Here is a 17,298-nt window from a genome sequence, read left to right as displayed (position 1 = left end):
TTCCAGCTCAGTAACTGTCCCCTTGACTTGTCCGGACTTGTCCGACCTGCCTATCTCCTTTTCCACCTATCCACTCCACCCTCTCCTCCCTGACCTATCACCTTCATCTCCTCCCCACTCACCCATTGTACTCTATGCCACTTTCTCCCCACCCCCACCCTCCTCTAGCTTATCTCTCCACGCTTCAGGCTCACTGCCTTTATTCCTGATGAAGGGCTTTTGCCCGAAACGTCGATTTCGCTGCTCGTTGGATGCTGCCTGAACTGCTGTGCTCTTCCAGCACCACTAATCCAGTATTTGGTTTTCAGCATCTTGCAGTCATTGTTTTTACCCTATCAGAATTTCAGTGCTATGTTTTCCATGCAAACCTCAAGCAAGTTGACAACACCAAGTCAATATAAAATCGGAATCAAATGGAAGACAGAAAATGGAACTTCTTGTTCCTAAATAATCAGCTCTCAATGAAAAGGAGATAGTGTTTATTGATGAATTATCAGATTTACAAATGGAATCAAGTACATTCTCCCACAGCAAAGAAAAATAAAACTTCCCTCTTTAAAAGAATTACATATTACAATCTCAGAATCTTCAGGTAATTGCTGCTTTCAGTATTACTGGTGACTTCCTGAAAACAAAAGCTCTTTCCCAAACCAGGAGTCAATGTGTTGCTTATCACTGGCTCAGAGACCAGTTTGTGCTGTGGTCTGTCCACTCTGTCCTGTTACTTGACCTATCATTTCCATCGAGCTTTTCACAAGCTCAGGATATTCCCAAAATGCCTCACAGCCAATGAGTCACAAACCCCTCAGCTGACGGTAATCATGCCTCAGAATGATAGTGCATGATGTCCCTCCAGTTGACAACACCTTAAGGTCCATTGTGTCCTAAGCAGACCCATAAACCTACACCTTGTTAAGTGCAGTTAGTGTAACAGGTAGTCAAAAGAATCAGAGAGAGGTGATGGTTACAGAGAAGACAATCAATTTTGAGGATTTCATTGGAGTGACTGAAAACAGAAATAGGTATGGGGCAATACACAACCTCTTACAGCAGCTAATAACAAGTTTATTGGAGGTTTCTCTATTGGTGCAGGATTTACAACCATTTAAGCTCTTACCTACCCCAATTTCCTTGTTGGGGAATCTAGAATGTGGGGGAAGGGTTTCCAAATAATGAGTCTCTCTTATTTTGGAGGAATTTCTTTTCTTAGATGGTCATTTATCTTTGGAATTCTGTTCGCCAGAAGCAGTAGAGACTGGGTCATTGAATATATTCAAGGCTGCATTAGTCAGAATTTTGATTTACAAGTGGGGGGGGAAGGTGAGAAAGCAGAGTTGAGGCCATAATCAGGCTCTTACTGAACCCAGGAGCTGGCTTGTGGGGTCAATGGCACACACAATAGGAACAGGGATGAACGGGAAAATGACTTTTTGCTTTTGACTGGAGTAAGGAACACCATCATCATCATCATCATCATCACCGCCATCAAGGGAGTGCAGGTATGTGACCCAGTGAGAGTTTACATTGCAGTAGCTGCTTTCCCTACCTCACTGATACAAACCTTGGGCTGCTTTCCAAAGTCATGAGCTGGATCTAAGTATCAGAGTGAGCAAGTTGGTTTGAAGTTTGTTTTTCAAAACTTGACTGGAAACACTAACACAGATATTCACGAAAGATGCAGAACAATTGTTTCAGTTTAATTCTTTACCTCAAACGATGTTGCATCCACTAGACTAGTGTTTCCATAATGGGGTGATCTAACAAGTTGTTTACAGTGAATAAGAGTTAATAATGTTGCTGATGAGACACTGTTTCCTGTGAAGAAGGGTTTTCACACACAGTGGAAATCCAGAATTCCTTTCTCCCCAAACAGCTATTGAAGGCTGGGAAATGGGAGTGTAATTGAGATGTTCAGAACTGAGGTTGATAGACTCTTGTTAGATAAGGATGCTGATGTTGTACAACTGATGAGCTCAGATACTGATCTTCATCATGATGTAACTGAAAGACTCCTAATGGGGATAATGTGGATTCTTTGCCTTTGTCCATTTGAGTCCTGTGAATTAACTCGGGCTGCAGTGAAAATCAAAGTTGTCTATCTGAGGTCAGCAGCGATATTAAACTCTTCTGGAACACAGTCTCTTTGCCCTTCCCTCTATTTACAGAAGGGTGGTTACAGCTTTTATTTTGAACGTTCATTCACAGAGTATGGGTATTGCTAGTTGGACAAACATTTATTGCCCAGATTCAACCACATTGCTGTGGGTCTAGAGTCATATATAGGCCAGACCAGGCCAGGGCATTGGCTTTCCTTTCCATAGTGAACCAGTTGAGTTTTTCCCCTGACAGTCAATACCAGCTTTGTGGCCACTGCTAGACAGTTACTTGCAAATTGATTATTCAAGTGCCACCATCTGCCATTGACAGGATTTGAACCCAGGTCCATTATCTTGGTCTCCAGATTAATTGTCTAGCGATAATACCATGATGCTGTTGCCTCCTCTGGGCTATTGCACTAAACTAACCCAGGCACAGTGCTAGCAGCATTCAGCTTTGCACAACAAACCGCTGTTGGGGGTCTCTTGGCTGGGCTTTAAGTCAGAATCGAGATTGGGTTCGGGGCAGTTGCCGAAACAGATCCACTGCCCAGAGATAGCATTCCCATTTACAAAAAATAAAGGCACCATTTGGTCAAACATTTTGCCTTAAACTTAAACCTGTTAAGGTTGAAGAAGTGAATTACATCTTCCACACCACCAAGTAGAAAACATTGATACAATGACAACCAAGGCTCATAGCATTACAATGGCCTCGAGAGCTAAATTAGAAGCTGCTTATTATCATTTCCAACAGAAAGTCCACATTCTAAGGCAAGCGTGCAAGCGTTTGTACAGCAGCTAGGTTAGAGTTGGTCAGGCTCGGGGGTTAAAGGGTTAACTGAAATTATCAGCAGAACAGTAAGTAAATGAGTGAGCAGGCAGGTAAGTGCGAAAACAGCTGACTGGGTGAGTAGCTTTGCCAAAAGCCAAACAAACGGTGTAACACTTTCCAGAACATTCTCATGCAGTCAAGCGTGCATTTCTGTGTTACTTGGGTGGATACTGAGCAAATGGAGCGTCTTCACTTAAGCTGTTCTGAAAGAACCAAAATGGAAATGGGTGTTAAGTATTTCATTTGACAGTCAGACATGCAAAGTACCCCCCACGCCCACCTCCATCTACAGGCAAGGAGTCCCCCATGCCCACCTCCATCCACAGGCAAAGTGCCCCCTATACCCACCTCCATCCACATGCAAAGTGCCCCCCACGCCCACCTCCATCCACAGGCAAAGTACCCCCACGCCCACCTCCATCTACAGGCAAAGTACCCCCACGCCCACCTCCATCTACAGGCAAAGTACCCCCACGCCCACCTCCATCCACAGGCAAAGTGTCCCCCACACCCACCTCCATCCACAGGCAAAGTGTCCCCCACACCCACCTCCATCCACAGGTAAGGTGTCCCCCACACCCACCTCCATCCACAGGCAAAGTGTCCCCCACACCCACCTCCATCCACAGGCAAAGTGTCCCCCACGCCCACCTCCATCCACAGGTAAGGTGTCCCCCACGCCCACCTCCATCCACAGGTAAGGTGTCCCCCACACCCACCTCCATCCACAGGCAAAGTGCCCCTACACCCACCTCCATCCACAGGCAAAGTACCCCCTATACCCACCTCCATCCACAGGCAGTTGGTGGACAAGGGGCAGTCTCTACCCATCTTCCCCAAAGAGTTCAAGTGGGTGCTCCAACAATATGATGGTCAACGAGAAGCAGATAAATAGATGTGGACTAACTAGGTAACTCCAGTTTGAGGTTTTGTTATTCAGTCGCAGGATGTGGGTGTTGCTAGCTAGGTCAGCACTGATTGCAACATCCCTAATTGCCCAGAGGACAGTTAAGAGCCGAGAAGTGAGGCATTTGAAAAGTACAGCAGGTCAGGCAGCATCCAAGAAGCAGGAGAGTCGACGTTTCGGGCAAAAGCCCTTCATCAGGGCTTATGCTCGAAATGTCGACTTTCCTGCTCCTCGGATGCTGCCTGACTTGTTGTGCTTTCCAGCGCCACACTTTTGGACTCTAATCGCCATCATCTGCAGTCCTCACTTTCTCCCAGAGTGTAGTTAAGAGTCAACTGCATTGCTATGGGTCTGGAGTCACATAGTGACCAAACCAGGTCAGGATGGCAATTTCCTTCCCTAAAGGTCATTCGTTTTTATGATGATCAATATCATTAAGCTCTTAATTCCAGATATTTAAGAAAAGAAAATCTATGTTCTATCAAAGAATAGATTCAAACACAGATCTCCAGAATTTCCTGCAACAATACAACTAGAACATTGTCTCCTCACTTGAAGACATGAAGGTGGTGGAAGGTGAAGAGTGCTTTGACTTTCAGTCTCGGGAAGGAATGAGTTGGAGCAAGATGCAAGTCTGTGACTCAATCAGTGAGGAAGCACAGGATGGGCTATTTAGTGCAGCTCAACTGTCAGAAAGGCTAACATCACACACAGAAACAAGTTTAGGGATGAGAAATTGGGGATTTGCTACCAGACAATAATCATAGAGTTTCAGAATGAGACAGACAAAGATTTTATTCTTGTCACCAGGAAACTTGTGGGAAGAATCTAAATTTAGTAACCAGAAATAAAAATTTATAATAAACCAATCGGAAATTCAGGAAAAGCCAGCCAGTAAGAATGGGAAGCTTTGATCAAGGCAAATTGTTTTGATACATTTATTTGGAAGCTGGCTAAAGAAGGGAGTGAAGAACAAATGTTTGTGTTGAGGAGGTGATGGAGGTATGGAGATGGAGATGGAGGATCAGAAAGACCAGCATAGAGCATATGGACTGAATACCCTGTTTCTGACTATAAATTCTTTGCCAAGTACAAGTGTGGAATAGGAAAAGCTTGCCCAGATACAGCAGCAGAATTCAAATCTTGGAGCCAACATGACTGAATTAATTGCATTATTGTACATGACATTTTACATCAGGTTTTCTCCTCAAATGTGGGACTCGTATGGAGAAAGAATTGAAAATATCAGCTGTGCATCTGTCGGGACTGAGACAGGAATGTGGAAATAACTTCTTTGAAAGTTTACTGTTTGAGCAGGTTGAATTGATCCCATGTTTATCGCTGATCTATTTTCCAAAGGGTGCAGTATTAATTTATTCTGATAGGGTGCAGCATTGTCCTAATGGAGAAGAGGTGATATCCCAATGCAACGACAGCATCTGCCAAAACACAGCGGTATACCATGTGGGGGATTGGCTGGCAGGAGTGAGCATGACTCCTCCCATGGTCAGAATGCCAAGAGCACCACAAGGAGGCACTTTCTCCTATTCCTTGTCGTCTATAAAATCTCCTGGGAACAACAGAGAAAGCTCAAAAAGAGAAAGTTCAGACCAGTACCGAGAAATAATTGATCTCAAAAATGCTTCATAAATGAACGAAACCAGCTCAGAGGAGGGTAAAAGATTCAACCAGTCTGGGGCTGTTTCCTCCAGAAAAGAGGAGATGAACTTATGAGGGTCTTTAGAATTACGAAGAAAGTTTTTTAAAAAAATATCAAGGATGTGGGAGTCACTAGCTTGGTCAGTGAGGGGGAGGGTGGAGGTGAGAGAGAGGGAATCATAAATAAACAACAAACATCTCTATATCCAGTCAGAAAAATGTCTTTACCAGCAGAGTACTGCGAATGAGGAAATTGTTGCACTGGGATTGTTTGAGGTGAATAGGATAAAACAGGTTTGTTCAATAGACAACCATGTGACCCATCGGGGGATCCTATGTCACATAGGTATAGAGATGTTTGTTGTTTATTTATGATTCCCTCTCTCTCACCTCCACCCTCCCCCTCACTGACCAAGCTAGTGACTCCCACATCCTTGATATTTTTAAAAAAAACTTTCTTCGTAATTCTAAAGACCCTCATAAGTTCATCTCCTCTTTTCTGGAGGAAACAGCCCCAGACTGGTTGAATCTTTCACTGGGTGATCCTGTGTGATCTATCGAGGGGTCCTGTGTGATCCACTGGAGGATCCCGTGTGTCCCACTGGGATTTCCTGTGTGATTCACTGAGTGGTATTGTCTAATCCATTGAGGGATCCTGTGTGATCCACTAAGCCATTGCTCAAAATGACAGGTGAATGTCACCGGAATATTTTTGAAAGGAGCTGCTGCTCCAATAGGGGCCAGAGAGTTGGGGGGAGGGGGGGGGGAGTGATATGGTGGGTGGGGGGGGGGGGGGGGGGGGGGAGGGCAGGAGGTGTGAGGCAGTCTGGCCTGGTTTGGAGGCGGCAGGAGTGGGAGATGATTGGCTGAGAGCAGGGAGACTGGGTGGTCACAAAGAGCAGTGATAGCAACTACATCAGCATCGATGACAGCCAGAGGGTTAGACTGGGCTGGAGGAAACAACTGCTTATACCTTCACAACACAGCTCCCCAGCATCAGCAACCCTCGTGGGTATGAGGTGACTGACAGTGAGTGTGTGACTGGGTGGAAGGGTGAGTGAGTGTGGGTGAGTGTGACTGGGTGAGTGGAGGAGTGGGGGTGAGAGATAAATGAACCTTAATACCAGGAAAGAGTCATTGGGTAGAAAACTATAAAGAATTATAGGGATTAAACAGCTGAGGAGAGACAAGGGAAAGATGTGATTAAGCACTAAACGTTTGAGATAAAGTAGAGCTGGAGTAAAGGGTCAGAAGCATAATCAGAATAAAGGAACATCGGTTTATAAAGGATTTACTGCATGGAAACAGCATAATTAGTCTGTGCTTGTGTTTACACCCAACACCTCTCTCCTCTTACCTTTCTTTCTCTCACACTCTCACCCTCTCAGCATTGATCTCTTTCTCAGTCACCATTGTCTAGCTTCCCTTAAGTGCGTATTGTAGAAATGAGTTGCACCTTCTCACCTCTCTCTTGGTAAAAATGTTGGCCCCGAACTCCCAACTGGATTGGATTGTGACAACCATGGATTTATGAAGCCTAGTTTTAGTCTCATCCACACCGTCTCTATGTCTACCCAATCAAAAGCCTTTGTAATTTTCAATGTCTCTATCAAATTGCCCTCGGCGCACTCTGTCTTTAATGCAGGAAAGAGCTCCTGCCTTCTCAGTGTTATCTGATGGGTAAAACCTCATAGTTCTGGTGTTATCCCAGTTAGAGTTAACCCTTGATCAAAAGACACGAGTAACATTTCTCTCAGGTTGATAGGTTTTTGACAGCCCAGCTAACTATATCCAAGCTCAATGTTCTTTGATATTAATAACATAAAATGTCTTGTGCGCAATGGGAGATTATAGACACTCTTCATAAAGACAGTCCAGAGCTTATTATAGAGTCAAACAGCATCTTTACAACCATCTAAGAAGTGCATAAACAAACATTCGAAAGCCTTCGTCAGCCCCCTGCCCCAAACAAGACACTCCTATTGGTCTGGTTAAAATCAGTAGATAGTATTTGTTCCTGCTATAAAAGACTAATAGCGACCCATCGTCTGTTGAATTAAACAACTTGTAACTGAGCAACCACATACTTCCAATTTTATAAACAGCACCTTGTGGGAATGGAGCACTTTGCCAATTCTGAGATGAAATGCTGATTATGCTAATTACCTTCAGTCAGGTGATGTTCTGGCTAAAGAGTTCCCTTAAAGGGGATGTGAGGGCCACGTCACAGCTCAACCCAATGCTACATTGTCATGACAGAATATTGAAGAAATAAAACCAGGAACAGACCATTCAGCCCTTTTGAGCCTTCACCACTACTCTCTAGATTACAACGGATCTCTTCTTCCTCAAATCCATTTCCCAAAAACTTTGATTCCCTCATTGCCCAAAAATCTATCAGCCTCAGTCCAAGGGACATAGGAACAGGAGAAGGCCATGCAGCCTCTCAGCAGTGGGGGTGGCACAGTGGCTAGCACTGCTGCCTCACAGCGCCAGGGACCTGGGTTCCATTCCAGCCTCTGGAAACTCTGTGTGGAGTTTGCACATTCTCCCCGTGTCTATGTGGGTTTCCTCTGGGTGCTCCAGTTTCCTCCCACAGTCCAAAGATGTGCAGGTTAGGTGAACTAGCCATGCTAAATTGCCTATAACATCCAGGGGTGTGCATGCTAAGTGGATTAGCCATGGGAAATGTAGGGTTGCAGGGATCGGGTAAGGGGTCGGTGTGGATGGGAAACTCTTTGGTGGGTCAGTGTGAACTTGATGGGCTGAATGGCCTGCTTCCACACTGTAGGGATTCTATGTTGAGCTGCCATTCAATGAGATCATGGCTGATCTGTGGCCTAACTCCATATCCCTTGGTCCATATCCCTTCAAACCTTTGCTTTACGAAAAAAAAATCTATCTCAGGTGTAAAATTAACAAAGGATCCCATATTGATTGCGTCTATTTCTCTACCAGTCTTTGTGTGTAGAAGTGCTTCCTAACATTGCTCCTGAACTAGTTTGGCCCTAACTAGTTTGGCAGCACAATGGCTCAGTGGTTAGCACTGCTGCCTCACAGCACCAAGGTTCCAGGTTCGATTCCAACCTCGGGCAACTGTCTGTGTGGAGTTTGTACATTCTCCCAGTGTCTGTGTGGGTTTCCTCCTACAGTCCAAAAATGTGCAGGTTAGGTGAATTGGCTATGCCAAATTGCCCATAGTGTTAGGTAATTAGTCAGAGGGGAAGAAAGGGGTTTGGGTGGGCAACTGTTCAGAGGGTCGGTGTGGATTTGTTGGGGTGAAGGGCCTGTTTCCACACTGTAGGGAATCTAATCTAATTCAAAGACTCTGCCCTGTAGTTCTAGGATTCTCAACCATTAGAAATAGTTTACCTTCATCTGCGCTGTTATTATCTTGAACGCTTGAAGACTTGTGTTCAACAATTGCAGATCCATTGGAGTGGGGTGTTCCGAAGATTCACAATCCTCTTAGTTAAGACTTTCCCCCTCACGTCAAGCTTCAATCCTCTGATCCTGAAGCTATGACCCAGTGTTCTACACTCTACACCTCACAGAAAGAACCCCTCAGCATTTACCCTAGAAAGCCCTTTCAGTGCTTTACACCTTTCTATGCATCCACTGCACATTGTTTTGAAATTACAGAGAATATAGGGCTATTGTATTCAATGTCAGGATGTTGGGTAGTTAGGAATGGAAAAAGAACCCCTGAAAACAAAAATAAAAGTCCCCACAAATCAAAGCATAACCTCAAGAAAATCCTGAGAAGAGCCTTTGAAAAATTATAAAATATTTTGACTGGATGGTTCATTTCCAGATGTTTCGTCACCATACTAGGGAACATCTTCAGTGAGCCTCCGGATGAAGTCAGGCTTTATGTTACCTAGTATGGTGATGAAATGTCTGAAAATGAACCTTCTAGCTCAGCGAGCAAACCTATATCCAGAACCTCAACTTGAGCTACAAATCTTCTCAAAACTCACTAATATTTTGACTCATGAAAACACAAATGTGCAAATGTAACTTAATGTAAGAGAAGCAAAAGTGGTTCAAGGAAAATGATTTGACTCACTGAACCACTGGGATTTGGAATGCAGCACCTGAGACTGTGGTGGAGGCAGATTCAAACAAGGCTGTCAAAAGGGAGTCCCATAGTTATCAGACAAGGAACAGAGTGTAAGGTTACCAGGTGATGATGACAACTGGGCGAGTTGCACATCTGAAGGGATGTTGCTGTCACAATGGGCCGAATGGCCTCCTTCTGCACAGAAAAGTCTATGATTCTGTGAATTGATAGTCATCTAATTAGATAGCAAAGAGCCTTGTTTGCTTTCCAATTGTTTGTGGGGAATGGCAGGTGCTGTAAAATGGGGCATGTCAGTTGACTTATGGTGGGAGTGCATGTGAGGGAGGGGAGCAATCATTGGAGAGAGAGGTCTGTCCGAAACAACCTTTCTAGAAATACGTCCAACTACAGGCAGCAACTTGCAGCAGCCCCAGCTGGGAACATTGACCACAGCACAAACCGGAAATCTCATCTGGGATCTTCCTTGGCTAGGAGCCCCTTCTAACCCATTGCTGGCCCCACAATGCACCTCAGGCACTCATTTAATTCCTTCGGTTCTGGATCCCAAGTTGATCTATGGGAAAAATGCTGTGAAACTTGAAAGGGTTCAGAAAAGGTTTACAAGGATATTGCCAGGGTTGGAGGGTTTGAGCTATAGGAAGAGGCTGAATAGGCTGGGGCTGTTTTCTCTGGAGCATAGGAAGCTGAGGGTTGACCTTATCGAGGTTTATAAAATCGTGAGAGGCATGGATAGGATAAATAGACAAAGTCTTTTCTCTAGGGAGTCCAGAACTAGAGGACATAGGTTTAGGGTGAGAGGCGAAAGATTTAAAAGGGACCGAAGAGCAACTTTTTCATGCAGAGGGTGGTACGTGTTTGGAATGAGCTGCCAGAGGAAGTGGTGGAGGCTGGTACAATTGCAGCATTTAAAAGGCATCTGGATGGGAATATGAATAGGAAGGGTTTAGAGGGATATGGTCTAAGTGCTGCGCGGCACGGTGGCTCAGTGGTTAGCACTGCTGTCTCACAGCACCTGGGACCCAGGTTGATTCCACCCTCGGGTGACTGTCTGTGTGGAGTTTGCAACGTTCTCCCTGTGTCTGTGTGGGTTTCCTCCGCGTGCTCTGGTTTCCTCCCACAATCCAAAGATCTGCAGGTTAGGGTGAATTGGCCATGCTAAATTGCCCATAGTGTTCAGGGATATGCAAGTTAGGTGCATTAGTCAGGGGAAATGTTGAATAATAGAGATGGGGATAGGTGTGGGTGGGTTTGTTTTTGGAGGGTCGATGTGGACTTGTTGGACCAACCGGACTGTTTTCACACTGTAGGGATTGTGTGGTTCTAAATAGGGCTAGATTAATTTAGGATATCTGGTTAGCATGACAAGTTGGACTGAAGGGTCTGATTCTGTGCTGTACATCTCTGTGACTCTATGATCTCTCTGTATATAAAGAAATAAGATGAAGCAGTGAACTGCTGAGTCACATGATTCAATAGGAACATACCAGGAAAGGGAGATTAGTGAACATAAGGTCAAATGAACATATTGCGGGAGCCAGAAGTGAAACCAACAGCTTCTGGCACAAATCCAACATCAACAAGGGTGTGTGTGCCCAGGTGAAATTGGTATAGGCTGATTCCACTGTTTAAATGGTGAGGCAGGTTCCTTGCAAATATTACATCAGTCAGTTTTTGTCTCAAAATCTAACCCATTTTTATTTTTTGCAAAGATCAGAGATTGACTCATGTTGCCACAGTGGGAGGGATTAGTGAAATAATCTATTTTTAAATTTCTCTCATGAGATGTCAGTGACACTGGCTAGGACAACATTTATTGCCTGTCCCTAGTTGCCCCTTGAGAAGGTGGGAGGTGAGCTGCCTTTCTGAATCACTGCAGTCCATGTGCTGTAGGTAGATCTACAATGCCCTTAAGGAGGGAATTCCAGGATTTTGACCCAGTGACGGTGAAGGAGGTGGTACTTCCATGTATTCGCTGCCTCAGATGTATTTTGTGACATTTAGTGTGCACACACAAAAATATACACACATGTATGCACATGCAGATACAGACACATGCACGTATACACACACATGCATGTATATACACACAGATACAGACAGATAGACACGTGCATGTATATATACACACAGATACAGACACATGCACGTATACACACACATGCATGTATATACACACAGATACAGACAGATAGACACGTGCATGTATATATACACACAGATACAGACACATGCATGTACATGCACACACAGATACAGACATATGCACATACACACGCACACGTAGATACTGATAGATGTACATACACACACATGCAAACACACATGCAGATACAGATACATGCACGTACACACATGCAGATATAGACACATGCATGTATACACACACACTCAGTACATACAGATACATAAACCAAAACTATGTGTACATGCAGAGGTTCATACAGCCGACACACACACACACATTATACCCACATCTAGTCTGGGTCTGAGGCATAGGGACATTCAATAACAATAAACTCTACATGCCAGAGACAGATATAAACACAAGAACATACATCGAGGTATCTGCACACCAAAATCAATTTGACATACATACCATCGGCAATTCCTGAAGTCGTTTAAACTCCGGTTTCCCTTGCTGTGAATATTTCACTGCAGTAACGAGTAACCCAATGAGTAAAATTGCCACCAGAATTACAATAAGAGCAATCAGGCCAGGGTCTAGGGTATGGTGTCCTGGGGAATAGATGGAATAAAGATGGAACTAAATTACACAGGCAAAACAAAGCAACAGATGGGACACACAGACAGATCAAGTACATGCACACACACACAGTCATGGGCTCATGACTGGCAAGTAGTGTTTCATGAAAACTACATTGTTATATAAGACCTTTCAGGAACAAAATGGAGAAAGAGACATCATGATGATCTGGTGACTAGGATGGCACGGTGGCTCAGTCGTTAGCAATGCTGACTCACAGCACCAGGGTTCTAGGTTCAATTCCAGTCTCAGACAACTGTCTGTGTGGAGTTTGCACGTTCTCCCCGTGTCTGCGTGGGTTTCCTCCGGGTGCTCCGGTTTCCTCCCACTGTCCAAAGATATGCAGGTCAGGTGGGCGGCACGGTGGCACAGTGGTTAGCACTGCTGCCTCACAGCGCCAGAGACCCGGGTTCAATTCCCACCTCAGGCGACTGACTGTGTGGAGTTTGCACGTTCTCCCCGTGTCTGCGTGGGTTTCCTCCGGGTGCTCCGGTTTCCTCCCACAGTCCAAAGATGTGCAGGTTAGGTGAATTGGCCATGCTAAATTGCCCGTAGTGTTAGGTAAGGGGTAAATATAGATGTAGGGGTATGGGTGGGTTGCGCTTCGGCGGGGCGGTGTGGACTTATTGGGCCGAAGGGCCTGTTTCCATACTGTAAGTAATCTAATCTAATCTAATCTAATAGGTGAACTGACCATGTTAAATTGCCCACAGTGTTAACATACTAACCTCTCACTTCCTTCATCCATGTTCCTGCAGTTTCCATCATCTATATTCCTATTGCTTTGTTTATTTATACTCCTATGAATATAACACTAGTTATAACCTAGTATTAGGTGCATTAGTCAGAGGGAAATGGGTCTGGGTTGGTTACTCTTCAGAGGGTCGGTGTGGACTTGTTGGGCCGAAGGGCCTGTTTTCACACTGTAGGGAATCTAATCTAATCTAAATGTCATGAGTAATTCACAAAACAATAGTAACTGATGTTGTGAAACTTGAAAGGGTTCAGAAAAGATTTACAAAGATGTTGCCAGGGTTGGAGTGTTTGAGCTATAAGGAGAGGCTGAATAGACTGTTGTTATTTTCCTTGGAGTGTCAGAGGCTGAGGGTATAAAACCATGAGGTCATAGATAGGTTAAATAGACAAGGTCTTTTTCCTAAAGTGGGGGAATCCAAAACTAGAGGGCATAGGTTTAAGATGAGGGGAAAGATATAAAGGGAGCAAAGGGGCAACTTTTTCACATAGAGGGTGGTACATGTATGGAATGAGCTGCTTGAGGAGGTGGTGGAAGCTGGTACAGTTGCAATATTTCATCTGGATGGATATATGAATAGATATCTGGTCGGCATAGAAGAGATGGAGCAAAGGAACTGCTCCCATGCTGTACAGCTCAATGACTCTATGGTTTATAACAGTGAGTTGACGGTTCAGTCACATTCATTATTAATCATTTATTCCTGGAGAAAGGTCTTATTGGACTCAAAATCTTAACTCTGCTTCTGTCTCAACAAGTGCTGCCAGACCTGCTGAGTTCTCTCTGGGTTTGTTTCAATTAATCACTGGGACCAGACATTCTGGGGAGTAACAATCTCTCAGATTGCCAAACTGATCCCTTCTGTGTTTCTGAGAGGAGACTCCTGCACGGGGCTCCATGAGAAATGTGGAGCCAGCCATACTTCCATTCTGACAGTTTTCACATGGTGTACATCTTCCAGACAAAGGCAAACTCGGCCCCCTTTATACACAGGCAGTGTCGTATTCCGCAATGTGACCCCCGCAAACTCAGCCCCCTTTATACACAGGCAGTGTCATATTCTGCAATTTGAACGTGCTGATAGTCAGCTTCTGTCAAAAGGTAAATACACAAGATATAAAGGTAGAGGGGTCTCGTAGAGGGGTTGGGTCCTGGGAGTTGTAAGGGGTATGGGGAAGTGTGGACGTGCGTAAGGTAAGCTTGGCGCCTGTTTAATAGCTACTCAACATTTAGCCAGGATACTTAATAGTCTAATGTTGCCTGAGTAACTATTATACTTGAATTCATGGGGACCTTCTGAACTATCTGATTAAAATCGAGTTTTTATTTTAGAGGGTTTTATGTGGAGAGAAATTGTCAGGAGGGAAGTTGAATTTCCCTGGAAGTTCCTTTGGAGTGTGTTACATAGGAGATTTGGAAGGTCCCCACATACATCTATCTATTCTGGGACAGGGTTCCTACATACACCTATCCATCCTGGGACAGTAAATCTGACCAGCTGAAAATCTGCCCTTCTTCAACTGAAGAATTGATGTTAGATTCAAAACATCAACTTTTGTTTCTGTTCTCTCCACAGATACTGAATTTCTTCAGCACTGTATTTTTATTCAGGTTTCCAGTTGCTGCAGGATTTTGCTCTTTCTTTGTGATCAAGTTTAAATCCTGTATCCAATGTTGGTGCCCACATGTACCCAGTGAGGACCAGGCCTTGGACTGGTGCACAGGTGAGTAACTTCTGGTGTGAAGCATCTTAATTATTGAGATCGGAAAAAATCATCAGAACTATACACTTTAAAGCAGGGTGGACTAAGGAGAGGTCTGAATTGGTGTTGAGGAAGGGAACAGCTTATGTTCAATTGATAGCTCTATTTAAACAGGTTAAAGAGGGTCTGCTCAAGTTGTGATACACACATGAGATAGTAGAGAAGAGAGAAAGGTTTGCCCACTGGCTGAGATGATGTAAGAGAGAAAAAGACTTGGCTGGGCTTGCTTGGCCTGGGTCTGCTACATGAATTAATATTAAGCGATTTCTTCACATTTGGAAATCCTTCCATCACTGTTTACGTTCAAACATAGGAGTTAGCAGCAAGAAAAGGCCTCTGCACACTCCATAGAGGAAAGAAAGTCAGGGCCAATGTTGCATTGGTTGGTGTTGAGAGAGTTCAATTACTAACCTGTGGAATTCACAATGGCAGTGGAGGTCTCCACTGTGCTTGCACTGGGGCTTTGAGTCAATAGAGAGGTAGAGGTGGCAATGCTGGTCTGACTGTCGACAGTCTTTGGGGTGCCAGTTCCATTCAATGTCACCACAGTGTTGTCTACAACTGTGGTCATACTTTCTGATCCATTGAGTGGAGCAGCTGTTGTTACAGTGGGCACTCTTGTTGAGTTAGCGGTTGTTGAATTAGGCAGTCCCGTTGAGTTGGTGGTGGTTGCATTAGGCAGTCCTGTTGAGTTGGTGGTAGCTGCATTAGGCAGTCCCGTTGGGTTGGTGGTGGTTGCATTAGGTAGTCCTGTTGAGTTGGTGGTGGTTGCATTAGGCAGTCCCGTTGGGTTGGTGGTGGTTGCATTAGGTAGTCCTGTTGAGTTGGTGGTTGATACCACACTGGGTGCTTGAGTTATGCTGCTGCTTGTTGCAACAGTGGTCAAGGACTTGCTCTCCATTGTGGTTGATTGAGCTGGAGGGGGAGTAGAACCTGAGGAAATAAAACCAAAGTAAGTCTCAGTAAGTCCCCAATTCATCAAAGGGGTGCTAGCCACCAAAACAAGGCATACCCTTAACCAGAAGCAGCAGATGTGGAGTGATGATAACCTGGCATTCACACACGTTTAGAAAGTCAGGAAAACATCCCATGGTGCATCACTGGTATGTTCTCAAACAAGATTTGACACCAAATGTGGAAAATATTAGTAGAATTGGCCAAACGATTGGTCATAGATAGGTCTCTTAAAGTGAGGCAGTGAGATTTAAGAAATCCAGCAGCCAATTCTCACTGAGCAACTGTTTCACTCACAGTCATCTTTATATTGAATTAAGCAGCAAAAGACTTTCAAAGACTGAAGGATGTTATTGTAAATTTATAATTTAGTGCACACATCAATTTCCATCTTTTTCTGTCCAAATGACAGGGGATGATTGGGGAAGAAGTCAGATTGTTTGTTTTAAATAAACTTATCACTGGATTTAAATCCAATTAATGAATCACAAACACCAGGGGCAGTGTAACATGAACAAAAACCAAACAAGCAGAGGCAGTAAAGCAGCGGATTAAATCAAAATGGTGTTGATGGGAAATATAATGGACCCAACCTCCTTGGTGCCCTGCCTCTACTCAAATACTTCAAGTTTACCAGTGAGCACCACATGCTCTCTCTCCAAGGATACCCTGACATGAACCTAACCATAAAAGATGGAGTGTTTTTCCTTTTGGTTTCGACAGCCTGAAATCTGTATAATTGGCCATATCACCACTCTGGTTAAACTGAAGAATTATCATGATCCGTGGAGGAAGTGGCTGTTGAGGTAACATTCTGGAGCAGGGTTTGTTATGAGAAGATCAGTGCAAGGATGGGATTAGATTGGAACTGTTGTGGCCCTCCAGTCTCCCTCAGGGTCTTTAATCCTGAATGTCTTGATTTGTTCAATCAACTTCTAGATATTTTTATCAACTGCTCAGGTTTGTTATGGAGGAAGCGTGTCTTCTGGACAGCTTGGTTTCTTTCTATTCCGTCCTGCGATGCCATTACACACCTATAAATAATTTTTATTACTAGCTAAATCACCAATGTTTCTCATTGAAAGAACAATGTACAAGTCAGAATTCAGCTGTTTCATACTTTCGAATGAACATACTCAGGGATATTGGAGTCGAGAGTGTGGTGCTGGAAAAGCAGAGCAGGCCAGGTAGCATCCGAGGAGCAGGAGAGTCAATGTTTCATCAAGGCTTTTGCAGCATCAAATCTTGACTCCAATCTCCAGCATCTGCAGTCCTCCATTTCATCAATGCGCAGGGATATTGTAATGCACCTCCGGTGCAGGTGAGACTCGAACCTAGCCCTCCTGGTCCAGAGGCAGGGACACACAAGTCCCCTTTTGAGAGCACTGTGTGAAAATTTCATTGCGGTTTGTATGTGTTTCTCAATCATAAGACAGGCTGTACAACACAGTGTGAGTCAACTGGGCGGTGACATTTAACCTG

The 17,298-nt window shown here is 44.4% G+C and overlaps 1 protein-coding gene across 2 annotated transcripts in view; it reads right to left on the bottom strand.

Moving 5' to 3' along the window:
- Positions 1-462: 462 nt before the first annotated feature.
- LOC140494791 (uncharacterized) overlaps positions 463-17,298 on the bottom strand; it is a 32,084-nt gene continuing 15,248 nt past the window's right edge. For both annotated transcript variants that reach the window (XM_072594389.1, XM_072594390.1), the window contains 3 exons: positions 15,274-15,795; positions 12,178-12,317; positions 463-3,134 (listed from right to left, as the gene is read on the bottom strand). In XM_072594389.1, coding sequence (XP_072450490.1) covers positions 3,087-3,134; positions 12,178-12,317; positions 15,274-15,795 — 710 coding nt within the window. In that variant the 3' untranslated portion in view covers positions 463-3,086. The remainder of the gene's footprint in view (positions 3,135-12,177; positions 12,318-15,273; positions 15,796-17,298) is intronic.

Source organism: Chiloscyllium punctatum, chromosome 24, assembly GCF_047496795.1.
Source record: "Chiloscyllium punctatum isolate Juve2018m chromosome 24, sChiPun1.3, whole genome shotgun sequence".
Classification (NCBI taxonomy): Eukaryota; Metazoa; Chordata; class Chondrichthyes; order Orectolobiformes; family Hemiscylliidae; genus Chiloscyllium; species Chiloscyllium punctatum.
The sequence above is the reverse complement of the archived record's forward strand: the minus strand, read 5'-3'. Positions and strand labels throughout refer to the sequence as shown.